This window comes from Ctenopharyngodon idella, chromosome 22 (assembly GCF_019924925.1).
Source record: "Ctenopharyngodon idella isolate HZGC_01 chromosome 22, HZGC01, whole genome shotgun sequence".
Taxonomy (NCBI): domain Eukaryota; kingdom Metazoa; phylum Chordata; class Actinopteri; order Cypriniformes; family Xenocyprididae; genus Ctenopharyngodon; species Ctenopharyngodon idella.
Window position 1 is genome coordinate 1,386,613 of NC_067241.1, and position 15,196 is coordinate 1,401,808.

Below are 15,196 nucleotides of genomic sequence, written 5' to 3' on the forward strand. Positions count from 1 at the left end.
GAAGTATGAATCTCCTCAGTGATGTGTGCCACTCTTCCCTCTCCTATGGGACGACCATTTAGCGCCTCCACTGTCAAGTGAGAGTTGCATGAGATTAGTGTGATGTTATTAGTGTGTTAATAAAAGTACTAGATATGAAATTCCCAGCTGCCCCTGAGTCTAACAGAGCATGAGTGGATACTGTCTTGCCACTGACTGTCATTTCCACAGGTATTCTAATACAGGATGCAGAATGAGTTAAAAAAAACTTCTCTGAAGCGTTGTAAAAATAGAAGGGGAAAGAAGGGAATGTTGAGCCATCCTCTCTCCACACAGCGGTAGCCCAGTCTAAAGCTCTTCCAATCAACTGTGAACACACAAATGAGATTCTGCTTGAGTCCGTGGGACATAAAGTGGGCTGTTGATTGACGAAAAGAGAGCATTGCAGCAAAAACCCCTTACACTTAGCTGGGTCACCATCAAATTTCTCTGGGAATGCAAGCCACGGGTTCACCAAAGAGGTGGGAGTGATTACATGGCTTGCTGGAGTGGTCGCTTGAGCAGCGGTGGCCTCGGTGGGTGTTAAACGGAGGCAGTAACAGGGACAGGCAGGGATCAGGGCAGGTGGCAAACAAACAAAGTCCAAAGACAGGCAGAGATCAGGGCAGGCAGCAAACGTACAAAGCCCAGGAACAGGCAAAGGTCAGGGAAGGCAGCAGAGAATCAAACACAAGGAACAGTCCAATCGAACACAGGTATAGCAATCCACAATAAATGCTCAGAAATGATCACCAGGGCAAATCAAGACTTCGCAACATCTGTGTGAGTGAGCTGCTTATGAAGTGTGTGTGTGTCATGTGGTGCAGGTGCCTGCAGTCAGTCCCAGGAATGAGGGCCTATGGGAAATGAAGTCAGAATCGAAAACAGTCAGTATTCAGGTGATAGCTCCCTCCGGTGGTGCGAGGAAGGAGGTGCAGGAGGTGGGCGGTATCTGAGGTCTGATTTGTTAGTGGCAGACAGCATGGATCCAGCAGCTGGATTTGAAAGCATGCAGTGATGCCTGGAATCACTGATCATGAAATACAGTTAAGTGCAAGATGTGCAGTGCCAATCTGTCATATACATAACATAATAATTAGAACACAGTTGTAATAATGTTGTAAATTCTCTGTGCTTTAGTTGCCCCTGTATCAGCATGCTGTTAAGGGAAGAGCGCATCCGCTAACAAAAGTTACACATCATCAGACTACACTCCTTTTGTGCAGATGTAAGTTGTAAGATTACTTTTATGTTGTCTATATCCAGTGTTGGGGGTAACACGTTACAAGTAACGTGCGTTACGTAATAATATTACTTTTCTGGAGTAACAAGTAAAGTAGCGCTTTACTTTATAAATTTACACATTAGCATTTGAGTTACTTTTTTTAAAAAAGTAATGCGAGTTACTTTTCAGTTAAATTATTTTGCTTTAAAAAAAATTAAAATACTGAATTAAAACGAATGTATGCCGCATTCCAGGCAACCCATAACCCGTGTTTTTCCAACCTTCTACCCGTGAAAGTGCACTGGAACAGCAGTCAAACCCGTGACTTCCCACCCATGAACTCGTACTAGATCGATGTACTCCCAGTTACGGGTTAACGTCACATAGCCCGTGAAACAACAATGGCAGCCCCTACGGATGCGGTGTTTATGCAAGTGCACGGTAAAATAACGTAAAATACAAGGTATAACAGCTTCTCTTACCTTATGCGCTGTTTTCCTCCTCCGTTTCCCTCAAATAAGCAAGGAGTAAGCACCTTTGGCGATAGAAATAATTGTTAATGAGCATAAGCCCCGTACGGTCCGCCATGTTGGTTTGTTTATACTCAGGCAGTTTGGCGTGACTTGCCTGGAACGCTACAAAGTCGTGAGTCGTGATTTGAAGTTGTGACTTACGGGCTCAAAAACCTGCCTGGAACGCAGCAGTAGTCACGTAGAATCGCGCACTTATACGTGCGAGCCGCGGGAACAGAAGCTAGTCACAAGCGGAGATGGCAGGCCAGAGCGTTACATTACTGCGATGCAAGTATTCTCATTATTTTGAAATAGTCGAGGAAAAGGAGAAGGGAATAATCGTTAAGTGCAGATTATGTCTTGGTGAAAAGCTCTTGTCAACTGCAAAAAACACCACTTCAAATTTAAAAAAACACCTGCATGCAAAGCACAGCACTACAGATTTGGAAGAGAGAGAGCCGAATGAAACCTGCACCCCGCCTCAAGCTAAACAACAAATCTTGATTTCAGTTCACGTTCACCACCAGGTAAAACAATTAGTTCAACTGTTCAAATTCACAGTTCATTTGCTCTTTGTGGTAAGATAACTGCCACGGTCACTGACAATGGCTCGAACTTTGTAAAAGCGTTCAGAATGTTTCAAGCTGATGATGAAGCAGATAATGATGTAGACGAGGTCATATTTACAGAATTTTTTACAAGTTTTACGAGATGACAGCAAAAGGTATGTTCTCCCTCCACATCACCGGTGTGCATCCCACACCCTTAACCTTATATGCACAAACGACATAGTTACATTTTTGACGGCGAAGGCAGATTGCAAAGCAGTGTACAGAAGTGCAACTGGAAAGTGTTCAGCCATGTGGTCAAAAGTTAGTCGATCAACTGTGGCATCAGAGAGCCTGAAGGAATTCAGCAAAAGAAAGTTGCTGGTCCCTTCAACTACAACGTGGAACTCATTTCATGATGCGCTTAGCAGAGTCACGGACATGCCCTTAGTGGACCTCAATCAACTTTGCACTATCCTGGACATCAGATGCATTACGGAGAGAGAGTATCAGTTCCTTAAAGAATACTGCAAGGTTCTGAAGCCTGTCTGTATGGCATTGGATATACTTCAAGGTGAAAATGATTGTTTCTATGGCACCCTTCAACCTACCCTTGAAATCCTGATGGCCAAAATCTTGGCACTGAAAGAGGGCCTCTCTCATATGATGGCTGACCTCCCAGACCTCATAGTTCAGGTAATCAATATTCAATATTGTCTTCTTCTTCTTATTATTATTGTAGTTTTATTTCATGTCAAGTTACTTACATTTCTATAGCACTTTATACAATATAGATTGTCTCAAAGCAGCTTTACAGGGATAACAGGAAAATAATGATTCAGTGATGCAAAGAGAATTCAATTTGCCGTACAGTAGCTCTGAAAAGAAAGTTGTAAATAGTCATTATTCAGTTCAAATCAGTTCAGTGTTTATTTAGTTTGGTTCAGTAACTGTGTAGTTCATCAATTATGAAATGAGTTCAATATAGCTAAAGCAGCTCTGGAGAAAACGGTGATGTCATCATCCAGCTCTGTTCAGTTCTCATACAATAGTGTCAGTGCATTCAAGTCAGTATGTTTACAGTATGTATCTGTTGTTAAGTTTAATTCTACTTGCTTTTTTTTTCCTGACATAAATGTAATTATTCTGGTATGAATGCATGTCTAGTAGTTTATATACTGTGTAACCTGTCTAAAATTCTCTTGCAGGCTATCAAGACACGGTTTAGCTCCATCCTTGACAGTGATGAAGCTTTGCTTGCTGCGGTAACCCTGCCAAAATTCAAGCTGCGCTGGCTGAGGGATGAAACAAGAAAAGACAACATCAAGATGATTCTGGCAGCACAGTGTCATGCTCTCACCATTGAGATACCACAGAAAAGGCCACTGCAGTCTCCTGAAAGCAAAGACCATGAAAATGACTTCTTCGCATTTCCTGAAGAGGAGAATACACATGACGAACAAGCAATTACTGTGGACATGGAGATTTGTGAATACCTGAAATCAGCTGATATGGGAAATTTACATGATTTCCCCAGGATTTTTAAGATCTTCTTAAAAGCCAACACAGCAACACCTTCCAGTGCGCCGGTTGACCAGCTAGCAGTCAAACAAGGGGTAATTAGTCTTACTTTTCCAAGTCAAAATATACCGATCTACATTTTTAGGTAACTGAATTACAAAAGGTTATGAGCAGTCTTGCAGAAAAAATTAGATTATTTACTTTTAAGACTAGTCTAAGCAGTTTATGCTGACCACAGCAGACCTGGATGTATCTTCAGTAAGATTCTTTATTGAGAACCTGCTGTTGGTCACTGCGGTCATCAAGTCCAACTAAGGCAGTGATACATTGTAGTTTTTATACATTTTTGGGGGCAGTGCTTAGAGATAGAGACAACAGGGAGACGACTTTAAACATAGCATGCAAATGAAGTATTCGGGTATAAGAACCCACCCCAGACTTTAGAGTTTCACCAGTCCTAATCCAGTCAGCATAACTAAGAATGGGTCAGGGGCACCAAGAGCAATTAAAGACAAAAGGTGGGAGTCTCAGTAATCTGGCTCATTTGACTTACAATAAAGAGAACAGGAACTGGCAGAAACTTCTGCTTAAGGGAATCTTTCGTCTGATGTCATTATCTTTACCTTAAAGGGCATCTATTATGCAAAATTCACTTTTACATGGTGTTTGAACATAAATGTGTGTTGGCAGTGTGTGTACACAACCACCCTATAATGATAAAAATCCACCCACTCCATTTTTTTTTTAAATTCCCATAATACTGACATCAGAGCCACTGAAGACACAGTGGATTAGTTTTATTTTTGAAGAGAATGCGCCCCCATACTAAATCTGTTTATGTCTGCATGAATCATTTTACACCAGACTGCTTTGTGAATGAATGTCAATACAAAGGGACAATACAAAACACAAGTTTTGCTAAAATGTTGTTACTCAAGGATGGATCACTACCAACTGTTCGTGATCCAGCTTACAGTCTCCAGAGCGATACTGGATACAGTAGTAATGAAAGAGCGAGCACACACTTTATTACAAGTTGATTTACGGATATAAAGCTTACCAATTTATTAAAGGAATAGTTCACCCAAAAATGAAAATATGAAAATTCTGTCATCATTTACTCCCCCTCAAGTTGTTCCAAACCTGTATAAAATTCTTTCTTCTGCTGAACACAAAGGACGATATTTGGAAGAATGTTTGCAACTAAGCAGATCTTAACCCCAGGTTATCTTCGTTCTAAACACCGCTTTTAACCCCGGGTAAAGAACGTTTCACACTTGTAATTTAGAAGCAGGGTTAGCTTCGCTTTTTACCCAGGGTTATGAAACCTTGCTCCGGACCCGTATTGCGTTCCCAAACTTGTACAGTGTGAAACGATGCGGTGTTAGAATGTTACAGACAGCTAGACGCTTTGCAACAGACAACCAATCGCGTGCCTCATATTCACGTGCTTTGGAAAGTCACGGAAACACCTCACATTGTATATAAACAGTAAATTCAGTGTTTGAGAGGAAAAATGTGCTGCTTCTACTTTGCTAAAGAAAATAAAACTGAGGTTCATGAATCCTTATTCACTTACTACTGTTTTGGCATATTAAAGATAAGTCAAATGTAAGCTTGTCACTATTTGCATTGGCTATTTTCATTCTGGCCTAATGGAAGAATTTGCTTTAAGATGGCAGCACACAATGTACAAGTTGTGTTTGTGGTTGGTTATATAATGTGAGCATTCATAATAGTAGAATTTAAAAGCTGCATTTTAACTTTTTTCTGATAAAATGCCTTGTCCTATAGACAAGGCATTTTAAGTGCTATTTTAAGTGTATTACTGTAAGTTTGATTTTCTTAGTTTTTTACAAACTGGGAGTCGAATGAAAGTCATGGTAATTGAAAAAAAGTCTGATTGAAAAAAAGTGCTGCTGATTAAATTTAATGTGAAACACTCCTTTAAAGTAGCAATGCATCCACATCATGCCGTGTGAAATGTTTTCTCTCTTCAGGCTGTCTAAGAGCAGTATTAGAGAGGAAGGCTGTGCTCTTCTAACATCAGCTCTGAGATCAAATCCCTCAAACATGAGAGAACTGGATATGAGTGGGAATCAACCAGGAGACTTGGGAGTGAATATGTTCTCTGATTTACTGGAGGAATCAAACTGTAAACTGGAGACACTGAAGTAAGTGTAACAGTCATACAAAAGGGTGAAGCATAGTTACCTTGTATAATTTTATTAAAGTGCTTCCCATTAATTAACATAATAATAACACTGGTAACAAAAAAAAAAAATCTTTCTTGTTTATTCGCTTGATCTTTCATTCAAAATATTCACAACAATAAAATAACGATCATAAAACATGTTTTTTTTTTTTTTCTCAAAAAAGAGATAAAAATACAGCTTTAATTAATACAGTCTGCAGTCTCCTAAATAATACAGTCAAAAGAACCTCTTCAGTTCATCTCCTCATTATATCCGTAATCCATAATCACTGCCCATTTTAAGCTTTATGCCCGAGACAGTCAGGTGTTGATTTAATGCCTATTGGTACATAAAGTCTATGATACCATGTATTCTAACAAGCTGTCTACCATACTTCACAGTGGGAATGATGTTGTTTTATGGCTACCTTTCCTAAAACCACATCTGGTGTTTGTTTATAAACAGCTTTATTTTGGTCTTGTTTGACCATAGAACCTAGCCCCATTAAAAACGCCAGTGAAGTCTGGCAAAATATAGTTGCTTGAGTCTGTTGTTTGACATCAAAGACTTTTTTTTTTAATGACAACCCTCCCAAACAATGTAGGTGGCATCTAATCTTAGTTTTGGAGAATTTCTGACCCGCAAGACCCAACTAACGTCTGCAATTTTCCAACCTTACAGATGATCTGGCCACTCAAACCATTCTTCTCTTTGTTCATGGTCTCAGTATAGACATACATCCTTTTCCAGGTCGATTGTCAAATCTTCAGCTGATTTAAACTTAAATTAACTTAAACTTAATTATCGCCCTGATAGTGGAAATAAACAACCGTTGGCCAAAGTAGTTTTCATTTATTTTGCTTTTTTCTTGAGATTTTACTTTCAGATATTTGTGAATATTTTCAATGAAAACTAAAAGGATAAATGGCAGATTTTTTTCCTACCACAGCCCATTTTGTTCATATTTACAAAAGGTGCAAATATTTGTGAATGGTGCTGTATTAGTGCAACAAAACCCTTTTCAAATACCACTCACCATGTTTCTTACAATGGATATAAAAAGTCTACACAACTGGATGTGTAGACTTTTTATATCCATTGTAAGAAACATGGGTTTCGTTGCACTAATATTAAGCGCCATTCACAAATATTTGCACCTTTGGTAAAACAAAGATAAATCTTATCAGAACTTTGCACTTTTGATGTAAAAATTACAACCTACATAATGCAACTGAAAACCAAAGTAACACATTTCAGAGAAAAAAAATTCATTATAAAAAATTTGGAACAACTAAGTGTATAAGTGTGCACAGAGGTGTGTAGAGTTTTTAGACTTATCACTGATTAATACAATGGAACTCATGTACTAACTAATAATTGTATAAAGTTTCATATTTATGTCACAGTTTCATATGTATGTCACAGCAGATGTGTACTTGTAATTGTTCTAATGTTGACAAATTCAGATTATTATTATTTTTTTAATTAGATAGTAATTAGCACAATACATGCCAAAATTATCATCATCTAATGGTTTTGAGCAGTTACACTGTGCAAACTTTTGACTGTGTCAGATAATTCTACTCTGTCATTTACTGTATGTTACTGTTTGTTTGTTTATTTGTAAGTGTTGAGATGTGTTTCTCATTTATGCAGACTAACTGCAGTATTGGAGAGGAAGGTTGTGCCGTTCTGGTGGCAGCTCTGTTGTGAAACCCCTCACACCTGAGAGAGTTTGATCTCAGTTGGAACAAATCTCAATAGTGAAGCTGCTGTCAGATCTACTGAAAGATCCACTTTGTAAACTAGAGAAACTGATGTGAAATTTATACATAATGACTAAACTATTACATAAACTGTGTAACATAAATGACAAGTCATCAAATTGAAAGATTATCCAACAATTATTTCCACATTTTTTTGTCCATTTGCACTGCCAGAGTTTGCCTTTGAATACTGAAAATTATGTATGATATTAAAATGTTAAAATTATGAACACACACACACACACACACACACACACAAATCAGTGCAATGTAATTTTAAATTTGAAAAATGACATGCTTGAAATATAAAACACTTCAATAAATTTTGAGACGTTACATTAGCCAAAAGTTATTTTTATGGAGTAAATCGTTTAATAATATAAGTCCCACTTATAATATAAAAAGTCCCACTAACCTACAGTCTGTATTACTACAGTATATATTGCAGTTTAAAATGCTTTTGTTTAAAAAAAAAAGTTGCATCCAAAATCACATATTTTCAGAGCTTTCAGTGAAGATCTTGCTTCTACCATTGATGAAGTATGTTCTTTAGGTATGCAAGTGTGCAGTACGAATACATATACAGTACATAATACATATCACTCATTAACAGTATTTTATGTTATTGTTTGTTTGTTTATTTGTAAGTGTTGAGATTTTATGCAGACTAACTGCAGTATTAGAGAGGAAGGTTGTTCTGCTCTGGCTTTAGCTCTGAAATCAAAGCCCTCACACCTCAGAGAACTCAGTCTGAGCTGGAATATACCTGGAAACTCAGGGAAATTATTGTCCAATCTACTGGAGGATGCAAATTGCAAACTTGAGGCTCTAAGGTGAGTTTTACTGTGGTTACATTGTTTGTTTTGGTATTTGAATAACTAGAAATTATAATTATGTCTCTTACTCTTTAATGTACCCTGTGTCTTTTTTTCTTCTGTTAAACAGACTCTAGACTCCATCAATTTGTCCTACAGTGTAGTCTGTGTCCTGAATTCCATTGCCTTCAAGCAATAATCAAACAATATTTTCCATCCAGACTGCTTCAGTCAGATGGCCCTATATGATCCAGCTCTCTGCTTTTTCTAGATAAAATACATTCACCCACTTAAATTTTATAATGATGCTGGAGTAATGAACATATTAACCATGAATGCTGACACTATCAAAGACAGAAGCATCTTTAATACTACAAATAGCAATACAACATTAGACACTGTACCCTTATAGTTAAAGCAAATGGTATACACAAATGTTTTTATTGTAAGTTGATATAAAAAGAATATCTGTCTATTGACAGATAAGCAATACATTTTATCAGTTATGCTTGAAGTATTCAGTTTGTTGCATCATTAATTCATTTTTACTGAACATATTTTCACACTTGTCAATAATTTTTGACAAAACATCATAGCATGTCTAATTGATTTTATTGAACATGTTGATTTAATGACTTAATCTTATCTAGAAGTTCATTACTTTTTAATTTTTTATCTGTATATTAGTTTTTTGAATCTTCTGAGTTTTTGTAAAGTTGTGATGTTCTCATGTTTATTACAACTTTAAAAGCTAGAGTCTTTAACCTTTTTGTGAATGCAGAGACAGTAGGGGATGCCCTATTACAAAATAAATAAAACTAAATATTATTATATGTAAATGTATATATAGATAGATTAATGTAATTATACATTGGTTTAAATAAAATTGTTTTTAAATAATTATTGAATTTTGTGTATATATACATACGAATTATGTACCATATAATGTAACATTCATGTATCATATAACATGAAAATTCACTTGTGTTACATACAGAGGAGGTCGGAGACACAGGTAAGGTTTACGATGTTTTATTGAGACAACCAGAGCAGTGAGCAGGTGAGTGAAGCCAGATAGAGTTTGTGATGATCGATGACAGAGATACTGATACTTGGTTTCTTCTAGGAGTCGTGGGTGGCGGATGGTCCTTGGAGCTGAAGACACACAGAGACACTCACGGAAGACAGGAGAACACGGAGGATCTAGGAAGCACACTGGAGACAGGTAAGTGGTTGATCGAGGAGTCCGTAAGGTAAGCATAAGGGTAAGTATGCGTTAACGAGACTGGACAATGACTGTGTGGCTGTGAGTGCCCCCTCTAGTGGATAACCAGACCTTATCTCCAGGTTGATATACTGGTGCTTGAGAATGGCGAAGATCCGCTGTTTATCTGCGTCTCCTGAGGGCCCGTTGAAGTTGAAGATGAGCTGAGTCCCAGACCATCTCGCTCTCCCGGAACCAGTAATCTACTGCCGGGACGTCTGATGGTTCCCCATCCTAGGGGAACAGTGGGGGCTAATAGCCGAGTACGCACTGGAAAGGGGTGAGACCAGTGGGGGGCTGACGGAGGGAATTCTGGCCGTACTTGGCCCAGCCCAGGAACTGGCTCCAGGAGTCCTGGTGGCCATGACAGAAGGTACGCAGGAAATGGCCAATCTCCTGTATCTTCCGCTCCGTCTGCCCGTTCGTCTGGGGATGGTATCCAGATGAGAGGCTGATGGTCACATCTAGGAGTTTGAAGAAGGATTTCCAGACACGGGATGTGAATTGAGGTACTCTATCAGATACAATATCCTCAGGCAATCCAAAGTATCTGAAAACATGATTGAAGATAAGCTCTGCTGTGACCATAGCCGTTGGGAGCCCTGGGAGAGGAATCAATCGACATGACTTGGAGAACCTGTCAACCACAACCGTCACGCAAGTGTGTCCATTGGAGACCGGGAGATCTGTGATGAAGACCACTCCTAGATGTGACCACGGGCGAGTTGGAACGGGCAGAGGTTGTAGTTTCCCGGAGGGAAGATGACGAGGGCTCTTAGATATGGCACATTCCCTGCACCCCCTTACGTACCTCCTGATATCAGCTGCCATGTTGGGCCACCAGAAGCGTTGTTTTAACAACGAGAGGGTTTCATTGACCCCTGGGTGGCCAGTGCCCAGCGACGAATGAGAGGAGTGAATGATGGGAATGCGTCGTGTCCGTGGGATGTACAGCAAACCTTGGGGACAACCCGGCGGGGTGTTGGTGGAGGCATTGGACTCGGGCAGTTTCTCCTCTGACCAGGTTATGGGACTGACAATGAGATTCTCTGGAAGAATGGACTCTGGATCTTCAGAACTTTCTTCGGGACTGTAGATATGTGATAGAGCATCAGCTTTGACATTCTTGGAACCGGGACGATAGGAAATGGTAAAGTTAAATAGAGTAAAGAACAGCGCCCATCTTGCTTGACGTGGGTTCAATCTCTTTGCATCACGCAGGTACTCCAAATTTTTATGGTCTGTTATGACCAGAAAGTGGTGACGGGCTCCTTCGAGCCAATGCCTCCACTCCTCCAAGGCGAGCTTGATGGCAAGGAGCTCTCGGTTGCCGATGTCATAGTTTACCTCCGCCGGGTTGAGTTTGCGGGAGAAGAAGGCACATGCATGGAGTCTACTTGGTTTCCCCTGCTGCTGAGATAAGACCGCTCCCACTCCTGTGGTGGATGCATCGACCTTGACCACGAAGGGAAGCTCTGGATCTGGATGAACAAGGAGGGGAGTGGTCATGAAGGCGGTCTTGAGGTCCTCGAAGGCTTGCTTTGCTGCCGGATCCCAGGACAGAGACTTGGGCCTGCCACGGAGTAGGTTGGTAAGTGGAGAAGTGATGGTACTGTAGCCCTTGATGAACCTTCGGTAGAAATTTGCGAATCCTAGGAATCTTTGCAGTTCTTTCACAGTCGCAGGAAGGGGCCAATCCTTTATTGCAGAAACCTTCCTCTCGTCCATGCGGACGCCACTGTGATCGATGTAATATCCCAAGAACTGCACTGAGGGCTGATGGAACGTACACTTCTCTGCTTTCAGGAACAGGTTGTAGTCCCTCAGGCGTCAAAGGACCTCCGCAACGTGCTGGCGATGTTCGGCCAGGCTCCATGGGTAGATGAGTATATCATCAATGTAGACGATCACGAACTTATGCAGGAACTCCCAGAGCACCTCGTGCATGAAATCCTGAAATACGGAGGGGGCATTGACGAGTCCATACGGCATGACGCAGTACTCATAGTGTCCAGTAGGGGTCACAAAAGCCGTCTTCCATTCGTCCCCCTCACGTATTCGGATGAGGTTGTATGCGCTGCGGAGGTCCAACTTGGTGAACACAGTGGCGCCGCGAAGATGTTACAGCGCAGATGGGATGAGAGGAAGTGGGTATCTGAACTTGACTGTTATTTTATTTAGGGCTCTGTAATCAATGCAAGGCCGCAAGCCTCCGTCCTTCTTGGCAACAAAGAAGAAGCTGGATGCAGCAGGGGAAGTAGACGGGCGGATGTAACCTTGCGATACGGCCTCAGTGATGTATTCCTCCATGGCCTTCTCCTCCGGGATGGACAAGGAATAGATCTTTCCTCTAGGTACTGGCTCACAGGGGATGAGATCAATGGCACAGTCCCATGGCCGATGGGGAGGCAGCTTGGAGGCCTTCTTCGGACAGAAGACGTCACTGAAGTGGGAGTAACAGTCAGGAATATCTGTGGAGCGTTTTTCTAATGGACTTTCAATAAACGTGACACAGACTTGGATCTTCTTAGCGCTAGGGAAACCTGGAGCAGAACTTGGATCAGGGCTTGGAACTGGACTTGGAACTGGTCTTGGAACAGGAACTTCAGGAAAACTTCCAGGAAAACAATGGTTACCCCACTTCAGGACATCTCCTGTCTGCCAGGAGATGATCGGATCATGCTGCTCTAACCATGGGCGCCCCAGAATCATGTCAGATGTTGAATCCTCCAGAACCAGCAGATGGATCTCTTCCTGATGCAGAACACCAATCTGTAGTTTCAGGGGTCCCACCATGTAACGCACTTGACGGAGAGGACGACCCATTACTGAGTGGACCTGGTAGATTTTCGGCGAACTGATGGTCTTGAGATTGAGCTGGTGACAGAGGGCTCCGGAGATGAAGTTTCCAGCTGACCCAGAGTCGATGAAGGCGTTAACTGGAATACAAACATTGGCAGCAGTAAGGTTGGCAACAATAGTGAGTGGATTTTGAACGAAGGAAGAATGACACTCACCATAGCTCGCACTGGACGAGCATGGCATTCAGCTCTGAAATGCCCAGGATGACCACAATATAAACATAGACCCTGGAACATAGACCATGGAAGACATGATCTGTCGATCTGCATTTCGTTGCTGGCTGGTTCTGGGGAGCTGACAGATTCGGGCTGGTGGAGGAAAGATGGAAAGAGTTGCTGGTTTTGGTGCTCTTCAATGCACAGCTGCATACGAGTGGCGCATCTTATAGAAAGTTGGATGAACTTCTCGAGCCCGATGGTAACCTCGTATGCAGCGAGATGCAACCGCACACGTGGATCCAAACCTTGACGATAACTGGAGATGAGGGCTGGTTCGTTCCAACCACTCGCTGCTGCTAGGGTTCTGAACTGTAAAGCATAATCAGAGACAGATAATGAACCTTGTTTTAAATCACATAGTCTCTCACCAATGGACAAGTCCCATGCTGGCTTCCCAAAGACTTCTTTGAAGTGACTAATAAAACTTGAGAGTGATTGCACGACGGGACTACTCTGAGTGGTTTTGCCCAGTGGAGTGCTTTACCGTTTAGTTGCTGAATTATGAAGGCGACTTTCGCTTTATCGTCAGGATAAAGGTGCGGTTGCATCTCCAAAACCAGCGAACATTGCAGGATGAATCCGTTGCAATCCTCCGCAGAACCAGAGAAGGGCGCCAGGTTTGGCCATGGGACTGGCGAACACAGACGGCGAAGAAGTGGCAGCGTGGAATGCGGAAGTGCTCGCTGGTGGTGCTGGCGTGGATGAACTGGTGAGAGTGTGGCGAAGTGCTGTTACCAGGTCTTGAAATGGATCTGAAGTGCTCATCGTGGTTGCTCAGCAGTGTTGGTCCGGTCTTCTGTTACATACAGAGGAGGTCGGAGACACAGGTAAGGTTTACAATGTTTTATTGAGACAACCAGAGCAGTGAGCAGGTGAGTGAAGCCAGATAGAGTTTGTGATGATCAATGACAGAGATACTGATACTTGGTTTCTTCTAGGAGTCGTGGGTGGCGGATGGTCCTTGGAGCTGAAGACACACAGAGACACTCACAGAAGACAGGAGAACATGGAGGATCTAGGAAGCACACTGGAGACGGGTAAGTGGTTGATCGAGGAGTCCGTAAGGTAAGCATAAGGGTAAGTATGTGTTAACGAGACCGGACAATGACTGTGTGGCTGTGAGTGTCTCTTATAGTGCTGCTGATAGGGGTGATGATGAATGTCAGGTGTGCGTGATCAGAACTCTGGTGAAGGAATGCGTCGTGATTGGGTGAGTGTAGAGCCTGGCGTGTCTGTGACAACTTGTATTCATACAGAATTTTTAATTGGTTCACACACTCATTAACAAAACAAAGTCAAACATGATAATAGATCCCAAACATTGGTTGTTCTCACTCACATATATTCATGTGGTTTTCTATGCATGGCAACACCTGGATTCACATTCCATTATTCTGTTATGACTGAACACCTGTACATTCCATGATGTCACAATGAACAGTACCTGTACATTTACACAGTTAATTTTATTCCAGTTGTTTTTTGGCTAGTATATTTTGAGTACTGACAAACAGTCTTGTCTCTTGATAACAACAAACATATTATGGGAATAATAATGTGCAAAGTAATGTCATTGTGCTGCAGGGTAAGTATCCTATACCTGACCTAAATCACCAAATATTCTTAACTACTTAATTAATCTTCATAATTGGTTGGAACTCACAAAGAAATATCTAGGTCATATTTCACCTTAAAAAAAGAAAACATATATTTTGCCTATTTTTAGGACCATTATTATTTTTTTTAAATACATTTACTCATTACTGTAATACATGTATGAACATTATCCTGTACAGACATTTTAAACATTATTTTCTGAAAACAAATGAGTCAGTCCACGAAAACGGTACGATTTGGACTTACACATTTTTAGATTTTTTACCAAAATGTATTACTTTTCTGAACACCCCACAACATTAATGACATATTTAACTTCCAGAAAAACATTTTCCCATCTCAGGCATCAAATCCCTATTATTATTATTATTGGTCATTATTTTAAGTTATGGACACTACGGGGGCTCTCTGAATATTATTATAAAATGTATTTGTGATAAAATCAACACTTTCCTATTAATCAGATGTCCCTCACACTAATTCAGTCATTGCAAATATAAAAGTTACATAAAATCTCACACTTTTGCTATACTAAAGTCTGAAATGGGCACTTTTTGTGACAGCAACCTTATCATTTTTGATAAGTCTTAACTTCAGAATTTGAACTAAAATCAGTATTCTTATGATTGCTCTGA

General features: G+C 40.8%; 1 protein-coding gene across 1 annotated transcript; it reads left to right on the plus strand.

Moving 5' to 3' along the window:
- The first annotated feature begins 589 nt into the window (after positions 1-589).
- LOC127505432 (NACHT, LRR and PYD domains-containing protein 12-like) lies at positions 590-7,904 on the plus strand. Its single transcript, XM_051880989.1, has 4 exons — positions 590-1,064; positions 1,159-1,246; positions 5,825-5,998; positions 7,676-7,904. Coding segments are annotated over exons 2-4 (249 nt in total). The 5' UTR covers positions 590-1,064; positions 1,159-1,244; the 3' UTR covers positions 7,749-7,904.
- Positions 7,905-15,196: the final 7,292 nt, after the last annotated feature.

Bases quoted from the DNA above. Each gene is read 5' to 3' on its own strand.
- LOC127505432 (XM_051880989.1), top strand. The intron at 5,999-7,675 runs GTAAGTGTAACA...TCATTTATGCAG, and splicing joins TGTAAACTGGAGACACTGAA to ACTAACTGCAGTATTGGAGA.